At 44.8% G+C, this 13,783-nt stretch overlaps 1 protein-coding gene across 1 annotated transcript; it reads left to right on the top strand.

Moving 5' to 3' along the window:
* The first annotated feature begins 547 nt into the window (after positions 1-547).
* Positions 548-1,599, top strand: LOC125209535. Its single transcript, XM_048109134.1, has 3 exons — positions 548-772; positions 839-1,056; positions 1,251-1,599. Exons 1-3 carry the CDS (start codon positions 548-550, stop codon positions 1,597-1,599), a joined length of 792 nt encoding a protein of 263 aa, XP_047965091.1.
* The last annotated feature ends 12,184 nt before the right edge of the window (positions 1,600-13,783 follow it).

Below are 13,783 nucleotides of genomic sequence, written 5' to 3'. Positions count from 1 at the left end.
GAAAGGAACCTTCGAGTTCAATGAACGAAACGTACTTATGGCACCTTAGACTTGGTCATGCCAACCAAAGAAGGATTCAAACTCTCGTGGACCAAGACCTTGTTAAAGGTCTAGATACTAAGTCATTTTCCACATGTGAATCCTGCTTAGAAGGCGAGATGACTAAGAGACCTTTTAGGGTGAAAGGAAATAGGGCTAAGGAAGTACTAGAACTCGTTCATACTGATGTGTGTGTACCAATGTCAACTGAGGCAAGAGGCGACTTCACTATTTCATCACTTTTATTGATGATTACTCGAAAGTTGGATATGTTTATTTGATGCGCTTTAAGTCTGAATCTTTTGACAAGTTCAAAGAGTTTAAGGCTTATGTGGAGACGCATCATGGAAAACGTATCAAAAGCCTGCGATCTGATCGCGGAGGCGAATACCTAAGTGCCGAGTTTTTGGACTACTTATCGGTAGAGGGAATTGAATCCCAACTGACTGCGCCAGGCACAACCCAGCAGAATGGCGTAGCTGAGAGAAGGAACAAGACCTTGTTAAACATGGTCCAATCGATGATGAGTTATGCACGACTGTCTATTTCATTTTGGGGATATGCCTTGCTTTCTGCGAGTCATATATTAGACAATTTACCGTCAAAATCTGTTCCTGCTACTCCATATGAGTTGTGCAATGGGCGCAAGCCCAATCTAGAACATCTCAAGATATGGGGGTGTCCAGCTCATGTTTTGGAAAAGGATCCAACTAAGCTGGACTCAAGGACAAAGGTATGTTTGTTTATAGGTTACCCCAAATGTTCGAAAGCTTATGAATTCTATAGTCTCTGAGACAAGAAAGTCATTGTGAGAACTCATGCGACATTCTTAGATGAAGACTTTGTTATGAATCATAAACCCAGCAGTGAGGTGGCTCTAGAAGAGCTCACTTTAGTCACAAGCTCCATTAACCAAGAACAAGTGCCAATTGTACAACCAATTCCCGAACCTTCAACTTCTACTCCTAATGTTATAGTGCCGCGCCGCAGTGGAGGGGTCTCTCATGAGCCCGACAGGTACATTGGTTTGGGAGAATCTATGGATCACTCCTCGGACATCAATGTACTAGATCCCTGGAATTTTGCAGAGGCGCAGGCGGATGTCGATCATTGCGAATGGGTAAGAGCAATGGATTCGGAACTACAATCTATGATAGACAAAGTCGTCTACGATTTTCTAACCTACCCGAAGGCTGTACTTCCATTGGGAGCAAGTGGATATACAAACGTAAATGTGGACCCGGTGGACGAGTTAAAGTCTTTAAGACAAGACTAGTGGCTAAGGGTTACACCCAAAAGGAAGGTATCGATTACGACGAGACCTTCTCCCCGTTGGCCATGCTCAAATTGATCCAGATTCTTTTGTCTATAGCAGCTTATATGGATTGGGATGTGTGGCAGATGGACGTTAAGATTGTGTTCTTGAACGGTAGTCTTGAGGAGACCATCTACATGGAACAACCCGAGGGTTATGTCGTCAAGGGCAAAGAGCACATGGTATGGAAGCTTAAGAAAACCATTTATGGCCTCAAGCAAGCATCTAGATCATGGAATCAGTGATTCCATCAAACTGTTCATAAGTTTGCATTCGAAAAGTGCCTTAACGAGAGCTGCGTGTATAAGAAGGTTGAGAAGGGGAATGTGGTGTTCTTAGTTTTATATGTAGATGATATTCTTCTAATTGGAAACAATAAAAAGATGTTGTCATCACTACGAACGTGGTTGTCAAACCAGTTCGAGATGAAGGATATGGGAGACGCGGGACACATTCTAGGCATCAAGGTCCTAAGGGACCGTGAGAAGAGGATGTTGTGCTTATCTTAAGAACCTTACATCGACACTGTACTTAGTCATTTTAGCATGCAAGATGCCAAGAAAGGTTTCTTACCTTTTAGACATGGCATCCATTTATCTCAAGTGATGTGTCCAAAGACAACATCTGAGATAGCAGAGATGAGAAGGATACCATACGCTTCGGCAGTTGGTAGTCTCATGTATGCTATGCTTTGTACAAGGCCTGATATTTGCTTTGCTGTTAGCATGGTAGCAAGATATCAGTCAAATCCGGGCCAAGGACATTGGACTGCAGTAAGAAAGAACATACTCAAGTACCTTAAACGGACTAAGGACTCGATCTAGTTTACAAAGCAAAGTAGCTCTGTCCTTTGGGATATACCGATTCGTACTTTCAAGCCGATCAAGACTCGAGGAAATCTACTTCTAGATATATGTTTACCTTAGGTGGTGGAGCCGTAATTTGGAAGAGTGTAAAGCAGAAATGCATTGCAGACTCTACCATGGAAGCCGAATATGTGGCCGCTTCGGAGGCCGCAAAGGAGGTTGTATGGCTCAAGAACTTCCTTATGGACTTAGGTGTGGTTACGAATTTTCCCAAGAGCATCACCATTGATTGTGACAATTCTGGTGCTGTGGCAAATTCAAAAGAACCAAGAGCTCACAACGCGAGCAAACACATAGAGATGAAGTATCATATCATTAGATATATAGTTCGACTCGCTCAAGACCTCAACTCGCTTTCAGTATAAGTGGGAGAATTAGATGTAGTGCACATTTTTTTTGTATACTCGAAAGCTGTTTTGAGTATAAGTGGGAGATTGTTAGAGTTTGTATACTAGAAATCACCTTTCAAGTGGTTGAATACTGTTAAAACTCTTATTTTATTTTCCAAAGGGATAAACAGATTATTTTTTCATAATGTTGTTATGTTTTACATTTAATGGATGTTAATTATATGTTTAAATGTATAAGTAACTTAACAAAGTTTAAGTCTTTGTTTTAGTAGACCGATTGTGGGCATCGTTCACTTTAGGTAACACGGTCAGTTCTAAACAAAGAAAAAGAAGAATTTCACAACCTAGATAGGCTTAGACTACCTACCGTGATAGATTGCAATATCAGTCCGATTATTTCTAAGCCTTACTGAAATAAGATGACATTGGTGTGGTATAGCACTGAATTGGATCTAACAGTGAGACATGTCTTTATGCTATCTACCGAAAGACGAGGTCTTGTAAATTATTGATTCTTAATCAATGTACGTTAGCATTGAGTATACGGTATTGATTATGCACTACTTTGACTTACCAAATGGTGCGGGTTTTTCGCAACCCAATAAGCCTGGTATATTGGGTAGTGGTGATTAATATCTTGCGGTGCTAGGATTGCTATTATGTTAAATCGTGCGCGAGGTGAGTCTCGTTTGATAACATCCTCAAGAGGAGCTTGAAATAAGGTTTTATTTTTCGGAACCTAGCTAGTTGGAGTTTAATTACTCTATGAATAATAAATAAGAATTTATTGTTGAGTCCACTCTTGGAATTAATAAGATATTAATTAATTAATTCCATAGCAGACAATAATTAATTAATGGATGTTTCTATCTTAAGCGCGGGAAATAAATATCAAGCAATGGAAACTCGAAGTACTTATAATTTCGGATTTGGATGGAGAGTGCCCAATATGTGACTTAATATAAATATGAGAATAAAGGAGACATAAAATACATTTGTTTTCCATCAAATTTTCGTCCCCCTCTCTACATAGAAGAAGGACGATTTTCTCTCCTCCGTGAGATAGGTTTTCCGTCTTCTTTATTTAAGTCCTAGTATACTAGTGAGATCAGCCCACCCTGATTTCAGTTTGCAGTCCGAGAACCAGACAGAAGATCCGTGGTTTAGTACTGAAGATCTTCACGTGGAGAAGGCGCTAGCTATCTTCGATTCTTTGGAGAATCATCAAGGTAAAATAGCTAAACCGTAGAAAAACATGTTTTAGGTTTTAATTAATTTAAAGCATGATTTATTTGAGTTATGAGCATGATACATGTGATTATTGCGCGAATAGAATTTGTCTAAATAATCTGCTAAATAGATCAGGAGTATTATGTAATCGATTTATATACGCTTCCTCTGCCAACCCTTTCAGTCGAAACCACCATCTGGTGGCGTCTGGCCACTTCCTCATGTGCCAGTTTTGGGAGCCCATCCGTATTGACCCTCGGCATCTTGCTCGTCCACCGAGCACGACCTGTAGCCACCCGGGATATGTGAACATTGGGTTCGAGGAGGGGGCGAGAAATCCGTATCCGGATTTGGGAATATCGATGAGTCGATCCATTCGTGGTTCCATCCGCGGGATTCGGTGGGGTGATCACTAGAGCCGGACATTTGGTAAGAGCATCCACATCCATGCTCTTTGGCAAGAGCACAACACCCACATCTATGCTCTTCTGCAAGAGCATGCTCACGGGTCCCAGCATTCTATTATTCAATTTAAATAAAAACATTTTCACAATATAAAAATGTATTAAAAATACCTGAAATACTATTACAAATTACTAAAAAATTAGAAGTTACATAATTAATATCCTAAAAATAAAAAATTCATAATTAAAGTCCTAAAAATTAAAAATTACATAATAAAAATCCTGAATATTAAAATTCACATAATTAAATTTGTAAAATTAAAAAAACCTACTGCTCGTGGCCGAATTTCGCCCAAATGTATTGGATTAGGTCTTCTTATAGCTCAATGTGGGTTTTGGTATCGCGCATTGTGTGTCTTATTTCGTTCCTCTCGCGCAAGATCGTATGCACACCTCGGCGTGGGGGAGATCTTGCGGTTGAGCTTCCGGCTTCATCTTAGTCGTAAAAGTTAGCCGCCCTCGGTCCTTCGTCAGCTATAACCATGTTGTGCAAGATAATACACATGTACATGATGTCAACACTATTCTTTGTGTACCAGAGCCGAGCCAAGGTCTTCACAATGTTAAATCGGGCTTGAAAGACCCCTAAAGCACTTTCAAAATCTTTCCGAGTAGCATGTTGACGCTGCGAATAAAGAACCCGTTACGGGTCTTGCGGATCGTTGAGCATTTTCACGAAAGTCGGCGAGATAGTACCCCATGTGGTATGGATTTACGTTGACGTTGAAGTCGATCACGGGTTCTACACCATTCAAGACATCATTGAAGAGTGGTGAAGAATAGAGCACGTTCAAGTCGTTGTTGGATCCGGTAACACCGAAATATGCATGTCAAATCCATAGGCAATAGTCGGCGACCGCTTCAAGGATAAGCTTTGGGCCGCCGCCTTTGCGGCTGCTTAAGTGTTGGCCCCTCCAAGCATTCGGGCAATTCTTCCACTTCCAATGCATGCAGTCAATGCTGCCAAGCATACCGGGAAATCCATGGACTGTTTCGTGAAGATGAAGCAACCATTGATAATCTTTGGTGGTGGGTGCCCGAAGGAATTCTTCACCGAAAGCAGAACGAATGCCGACACAAAATTTTTGAGACATAGGATTCCAGTTGACTCACCCACATGCTAATACTCGTCGAAGAGGTCAGCCGTTTGCCCAATAGCAAGTTGTTGGAGGGCACAAGTACACTTCTGCAACATCGAGAGACTTTGCCGGAAAAAGTGGACGATTCATCCTAAAACGTCACCAGAATAAGTTGTCCCCAAACCGCGGTTGTGGAGCAAAGTAGTCCGCATACAACCGATGGTGTGCCGTGATGTGGTCCCGAGGTACTATAGCTCGACGATGGATGGGTCGAGGTACCGCTGGCTGCTGCTGCTGCATGGCCGCTTGTAACACCCGATTTATCTCCCTAGACGTAACGGCCTGCAGCTCATCCTTAACGATCTGGCACCAGTCACCAGCACCACTATCACCCGCACCACTACCACTACCACTACCACTTTCCATAATAATAAAAGAAACGTAGAGAGAGAGAGAAACTTGTTAAAACAAGTGGTGCGAATGAAATGAAGTTCATCGAGCCGTATATATAGAGTTTGCAAAAAATAAGAAAAATAAATAAAAAAATCGCATTGGGACGTCCGTCGGTATGCCACAATGGCGGACGTCCGCCCGCCGTCACGACGGACGTCCCGCGTATGCCACAGATATCCCGTGTCCGCATCGGACGTCCGTGTCCGTCATCTTCACGCCTTATGGCGGACGTCGCCGACGGACGTCCGGCACGCCGGTCCGACACCCGCTGGGACGTCCGCCTTTGGAGATGCTCTTAGAGTTTAAAACTTAGAGTAGCGGAAGCATTTGAGAGTTGACTACTGCTACTATGTATGAAGACAAAATAGCAGTCGAAACATTTATTGAATACGGTCTTTGTCCCAATGCACAACATTCTCCGTCTTCGTCACGTCTCAACCTGCACATAGGGAAAACATGTGCAGGGCTGAGTACTTGATTCACTCAATGTGAACTCATGCCAAAAATATTTTCATCAATAAAGTTATGTTAAACCATCACTGAGCGAAACTCGGGTTTTACTTTATAATGCCGAGAAACAGAAAAATCGTTTCCGTTGTAAAAACATGGTTGCGCAACCACTATCATCATCATCATCATCATCATCATCCATCATATATCTAAACCATCGTGTGAAACGAGAATGTGGCCACAAACTCGACATTGGACCGGACGACCTAGAAGGCGGCTCACGATCCCTATCAGTGCACTAGCCTAAGTAGGGGCTCAAACCGTAGTTAGATCCGAATTCGTTAACCATCAAAGTCTAGTACATCCTAGTACACAATCAGATAGGAAATTCAAAACAGAAGAATATGACATGACATAACATTTAAACCACAGAAGAATATGACATGACATAACATTTAAACCACTCTTATATCACCATATTCATATCTCTGAAGATAAAAAGAGTTATGTTATAGAGCCCACAGAATAATGTAGGATAGAAAAGGCCGCCTCAATAGCTTAGAAAATTCCTTAACTTTACGTCTCGATCAAGTCCTTAAATTTCGTGCGAAGGAAACCCTTATGAAAAACAATTAAAGTGCACATCAATCTTGAGAAAATAAATATATTGGAAGGCATGATCCTACGAGATGTTCAATGTTACCCATCGATCTTATTTAGGAAATTCCGAATTTTCTCCCATGCCATTAGAATGTCTTCTTCATCTCTCTTTTGATATTCGTGGCCGCCGAGGCGTCTTTGACGACGTCGGCCGGCTATTCGCGTATTCATTCTCGCGTTCAAAGTCTAGTCCAAACAATTATCCGAGCAGCCCAACTAATTAAAATTTCAGATCAAAACTTCCTTGATTAATTCACTAACCCAAAAAGAAATTCATCCCCAACTTCAAAAGAGAAGTGTCGGTCTTCCTTCAAAATTCCCAATTGCACTAACGTACTGCATATTTCTCTTTTCTATTCTCTTTTAATTCTCTCAAGTGATTCAACAGCAATCTTAAGAAAGCCCACATTCTTAACTTCCTCGCTTAATCCTTCATCTCCAATCTCTCACTCTCTCGACAAACCCCAGCTCCCAAAACACTCTCATCCATCAACTATCTCTTCTAACTTGTTCCATATTCTAAAAAATCCCATAATAATAATACATGCAGCAACCCAATAGAATTTTTTTCTAAATAAGTAATCTTAAGAGTAAAAAAAAATGAGTGCAACTTATTTTAAAAGCCAAACAGCAACAAGACATTCATCTTTTCTCATCTATCAATTCTCTCGTCTATTTCTCCCTCTGCTCCCTCTCCGTCGATTATCAAGCACCGTCGATTTCGTGTTTGCGCCCCGGTGGTCACTTCCGTTCATGGTGCTGCCTCATCATCCACCGAGCTGCTGCCTGATTCGTGACGAGTTCCCATCACCCTTCGCCCGTCACTATCAGCTGCTCATTGCTCGGCTGTTCGGCTGGGCTCGTCGCTACTATTCGCAACCGATGCAGGCGCCGCTGCTCCCTTAGCCGACATCTCCCTTCACCTTCAATGTGGCGATGTCGCCGGCTAAACACAGCACCACCACCGCCAATGTGGCGATGCAGCAGGAGTTGTTGCTGCTGTCTCGCTTCGGAACAGCACCAGACCATCACCACGGTCCGGCCAAGCCCGGCGATGCGATACGCTGTTGTACGATGTTTATCAAACAGTCGCCATCTCCGTTTCCGTCTATCCCTTCATAATTCTCCCTCCATCAAGTCTTTCCTTCTCTCTTGGCTTCTCACGAGCCGCTGCCGTTGCACCATCATCCCCAGTGACGGAACCAGAAAATTAAATAAGCCGGGGCTGATATTTTTTTAAAACATATTGTATTAAAATATTTAATTTTACAAATTATGTCTGTATAACTTTTACGACACACTAGATGATACCCCTTGTCCGCGAATAGGAGTCTTGTTTTTTACTCCCTCCGTCCCACATAATTTTACCTAGTATTCCATTTTGGGCCGTCCCACATAATTTTACTCATTTCACTTTTACCATTTTTGGTAGTGGAACCCATATTTCACTAACTCATTCCTACTCACATTTTATTATAAAACTAATACTTTAAAAGTAGGACCCACATCCCACCAACTATTTCAACTCACTTTCCATTACATATCTTAAAACCCGTGCCGGGTCAAAGTGTGTAAAATTATGTGGGACGGAGGGAGTATTTTAGTCCGTCCGCGAATTGGAGTCCCGGTTCCTTTTTGCTGTAAAGGTAATAGGCTCTCACATTTCACTAACTCATTCCACTCACATTTCATTTAAAAATATATACAATTGGACTAACTTTTTTTCTCCCACTTTTCTTAACATTTTTTAAAACTTGTGCCTTCAAGAAATGAGACTTCTAATGGTCGACGGATGGAGTAATCATATCTTGAAATCGCTGAAGAATTGTCTCATTTCTTATTTTTTTTTTTTAAATCTTTCTCAATTTTAGACAACTAAGATTTCATTCATCCATTCTCTCGTCCTACACTTTGCGTGGTGTCGCCGCTGTCATGCGGACCTCGGTGTCGCGCCGTGATATGGTAGTCCCTCCAATCCAGACGGAGCAGCGCCGGACCGTCATAGAGGAAGAGGAGGTCGAGGAGCCGCAAGCGCCGGAGCTGAATTGCGACATGGTGGAACGGGGAAGACCGTCGCCAAGGGAGGCGAGTAAACAGGGGAAGCCGAGAAGAAGAACAAGGCCACCTGTTAGATTTGGAGACTTTGTCTCTAAATGAAGCGTGGAATAGAATAGGATTATTTATTGCTATTTTCTGAATTTATTGTTTTGTTTTATTATTATTATTTGGAACTTTTGAGTCGAGCAATTTATAAGCTCCGTTCCGGGTTTTCTTTGTTGGTTCTTTCCCGGGCCGTAAGTCGAACCAACCCTAGGGTCCTTAGATTATAAATAGGCGCTGAAATTAATAAAAGAGTATCGAGAATTCGCATACTTTTCTGTTTTCTTTATTTTATCGCCACAAACCCTAGTTGTCGACGGGATTCCGCCTCCCGGGACTTCTTGTTTCTGTTAACGGCATCAAGTTGAGAGGAAGACTCTTAACAAATTAGTGCTTTCACTGAACTCATGGACGCTATCACTTCTGATGCCGTTCGATCGGATGGGTTACCATTGTTTCGGTCGACTATCTCGCCAATCAGTGCACCTGTTTCATCTGGTACGCCGATTCAGGGCCCGAATCCGGTGTCAACAACGTTCGAGCATATTTTGGCTTCTTTAGCGAGATTCGAGACTCGCATGGATGATTTTGATCGGCGTTTAGTGCCTCCGCGATCGGCGCCGGAGCAGATTTTTGGACTTCCTTCGCACTGGTTTACCGATTCCCTACCTCGTTCGACGCCTCTCTCAATCCCTACCCAATCAGTGGTGATGACCATGCCGGCCTCTACATCATCTCATCGGTGGGAGCAACCGGGATCAGCCGCGGGCGCGACTGGAGGGATTCCCTCGCTCGGATCGTTTATGCCCACCTTTTCTGCACCTGGCTATGGTGACGGTCTGGTCAGCAGATGGCGCGCGGGTTCAGGCCAGGGAAATTGCTGGGAGCCTCCGGGGGGCAACCAGGGGATGGTGGCACCCTTGGCTCGTCAACCGACTTCGTGGGATAATCCAGCGTGGAACAATAATGGGAGCCATCGGGCATGGGAGGAACCAAGGGATGTGAAGATGAAGCCACCACGTTTCGATGGGTCGGATGCTGTTAATTGGATTGCCAGAATCCAATACTATTTTGACCATTTGATGATGCCCGAGGCCTATCGTCTACATTATGTGGTAATGCTTTTTGAGAATCAAGCGGCAGAGTGGGTGTTTAACTATCGCGCTAGCAACCCAGTGTCGTTTTGATCCGCAATGTTTTGAGGATTACCTGGGTTTGATAGCCAAATTGGTGCAGACGGGTTCTCTGGCAGAATACAACGCGACCTTTGAGTCTATGCGGAATCGAATCCCAAACGTTCCGGAATCTACTTTTTTACCTATTTATGTGGCTGGTCTCCAGCAGCCTGTTCGATTCCAGGTTAAACACCAACACCCGCGTTCGGTGGCGGTTGCAATGGCCCTCGCTACTGAATTTGATGGGAGCGTGGAGAAGCCACCAACCCAACCGGGTTTCCAGCGACGGAATTGGACTTCCAGAGAGCAGAAAGGTCCAATGCCGGCATCATCATCTCAGCCACAGCAGCAACTCCAGCCAACGACCAGACCTGTTCGCGCCAGAGGCCCCAATTACGCGAAACTGCCAGTTATCCACCTAACCGCAACAGAGAGAGCAGATCGCACACGGCGCGGCCTTTGTGTTTATTGCCAAGAAAAGTGGGTCCCAGACCATGCTTGCAAACAACCGTTTTGGGCCTATATGGGAGGAGAGGTGGAGGACGAAGTCGAGGAACCAGAGGCATTGGCTGAGCAGCAGGACCCGGAGGTGATAACGGTGGACCTTTCCCACATCTTTGCGCTGGATGGGAAACAACGACCAGAGGCGATGGAATTGCAGGGTACAATTGGCGCTGACCCCGTTGCCATTATGGTCGATACGGGCAACACTCACGATTTTTTGCATCCTAGAGTGGCGCAGCAGTTATCACTTCCTTTAACGGCTGTAAAACCATTCAGAGTGTATGTGGGCAACGGAGAATCGTTGGTTTGCTCACACGCTAGCCTCCCGATGCGGATAGTGATTCAATCCCACGTGTTCTTGATTGATTTGCATATACTTCCGATACATGGGCCAGAAGTGATTCTGGATTGGTGTGGCTGAAATCGTTGAGGCGTGTAACTAGCGATTTTGTGGAAGGGACGCTGGAGTTTATGCGCAATGGGGTACCAATTTCGTTGAGGGTGACCACACCGAAAGCTCAGCCGGTGTCCCTCAAGGCTGTCACGAGCTTGCTATCACTTCGAGGCGAGGCTAAGGCGTTCGAGTTGATTTCGGTCCCCGAGGACGAGTATCAGGGGGCTGCTGCCGAACCACCCAATTTTCGGACGACCTGGATCCCATGGTGTTGGCGGTTTTGAGATCCCACGAGGCAGTGTTTCACGCTCCGACGGGGATGCCGCCGCCACGACCTTTCGACCATCGTATACACTTACTCCCAAATTCAAAACCGAATAATGTAAGGCCGTATCGCTACCCATACTTTCAGAAGAACGAGATCGAGAGGCAGGTGAAGGAGATGTTAGCCTCGGGCGTCATTCGCCCCAGTCAGAGCCCGTTTTCATCCCCGGTTTTGCCTATCAGAAAGAAAGATGGCACGTTTCGGTTTTGCATTGATTATCGAGCCCTGAACATGGCAACGGTACCCGATCACTTTCCGATACCCACCTCGGATGAGCTGTTTGACGAGCTGGGATCAGCACGTTTTTTCACAAAGTTGGATCTGCGATCCGGGTACCATCAGATTCAGATGCACGCGGATGACATTTTCAAAACAGCTTTTCGGACGCATGACGGCGATTTCGAGTTCCTGGTCATGCCGTTCGATTTGACTAATGCTCCATCTACATTTCAGTCGGCCATGAATGCGATTTTTAGGCCCCTGCTACGCCTCTTTGTTATTGTCTTTTTTGACGATATTTTGGTCTACAGCCCCACCTTGGAGTCTCATGTGCGCCACCTGCACGAGGTACTCACCATACAGAAATCTAATCAGTTTTTCGTAAAAATGTCCAAGTGTGTTTTTTGCAGCACCACGGTGGAATACTTGGGCCACTTGATCGCGGAAGGCCAGTTGAGGGCCGACCCGGAGAAGATTGCAGCCATGGTGGCTTGGCCGATCCCTGCATCCTTAAAACAGTTGAGGGGATTCTTGGGCCTTACAGGGTATTATCGACGGTTTATTGCGAATTATGCATCCATTGCGGGACCATTAACTGAGCTCCTTAAGAAGGACGCATTTGTCTGGTCACCCGCAGCGGAGGACAGTTTTTTGGCGTTAAAATCGGCCATGACTTCAGCCCCAGTTTACGTTTGCCGGATTTCTCCAAAGTATTTTTTGTTGAAACAGATGCTTCGGATTTTGGCGTGGGCGCGACCCTTCTCCAAGACGGTCACCCCTTTGCCTACTTTAGCAAGAAACTGGGCCCCCGCCGACGGGTCTCGTCGACTTATCATAATTTGTTATACGCAATTATAGAGGCGGTTCAGAAGTGGCGCCAATATTTGTTGGGGCGCGAATTTGTGATACGGAGTGATCAGAAGAGCTTAAAAGAATTATTGCAGCAAATTATCCAGACTCCTGATCAACAGTTCTATGCCAGAAAATTGATTGGCTACAAATTTCGCATCGAGTACAAAACAGGGGCATCTAACCGGGTGGCGGACGCGTTGTCACGCAGGGATATGGCCCGGAGGTGGGAGTGGCGGAGCAGGAACATGCCGATGCAGCGGCGTTGGCATTGGCAGCCCACCCTGTGCCGGATATCTTCGAACTTTTGCTGACCGAGACTGGGTCGTTGGAGGAGCTGATCGAGCTGAAGGCGCTGATCGCCGACGGCAAAGCAGGGGCTGACATGACTTTTGTGGGGGGTCTGATTTATCGGGGTAGAAGAATTTATGTGGGCGAGCTATCGGCGGCTAAATTGCCGTTGTTGCATGACCATCATTCGACCCCACAGGCGGGCCATCCGGGCGTCGAGCGAACCTTTCGCTGTCTGGCAGCACAGTTTTATTGGAAACACATGAGGAAGGATGTTCGAACCTTTGTGGAGGCATGCTTGGAGTGTCAAACTACAAAGTACTCGACACGAAAACCTATGGGGTTGCTGCAACCCTTGCCTATCCCATCACAGGTTTGGGAGGACGTGTCTATGGACTTCGTGACGAGCCTTCCTCAGTCTCGCGGGTTCACAACGATCATGGTAGTGGTTGATAGGCTGACCAAGTATGTGCACTTCTGTAACACCCGGACTTTTTCCATTTTTTTTTCAAGTGTTCTTGAAAGAACATCGAATATTTAAGTCGATTCTCGCCTTTGTATTTTCGAGTCGATAGAAGGAAAATATATTCAAAATTGGGGCCAAGCAATTATTCTTTTCCAAGCCCAAATTATTCACGCTGATGAAGCCCACTTTTATAAGTTAAATTGGCTATTCTTTCCACCGATCTGAACCCCTCTCAAATATACTACGCACCCACTTCTCATTATGGTTGCGAAAAACTGGCCATGATACCTCAACAAACAAATTAGAAATATGTTTATGTATATGTATCACCACCACTCCACGATCACACAATCATACAAAATTCTCACCCACTTTCATTCGAAATCCAAAGAGAAATCAGAGAGACAGAGAGCTCCAATAGTGAAACTCAATCTCCCAAATCTGTTCTCAAATCGTTTTCACTGGGCGACGGACGGGAATGGAGAGATGGAAGGCGAAAGCAGCGGGGTGCTGACTCTGTGTTGGCAACAGCGACCATGGCGATGAAAACGGCC

This window comes from Salvia hispanica, chromosome 3 (genome assembly GCF_023119035.1).
Source record: "Salvia hispanica cultivar TCC Black 2014 chromosome 3, UniMelb_Shisp_WGS_1.0, whole genome shotgun sequence".
Lineage (NCBI taxonomy): Eukaryota > Viridiplantae > Streptophyta > Magnoliopsida > Lamiales > Lamiaceae > Salvia > Salvia hispanica.
Note: the sequence above shows the minus strand (reverse complement) of the source record. Positions and strands in the feature narration are given on the sequence as shown.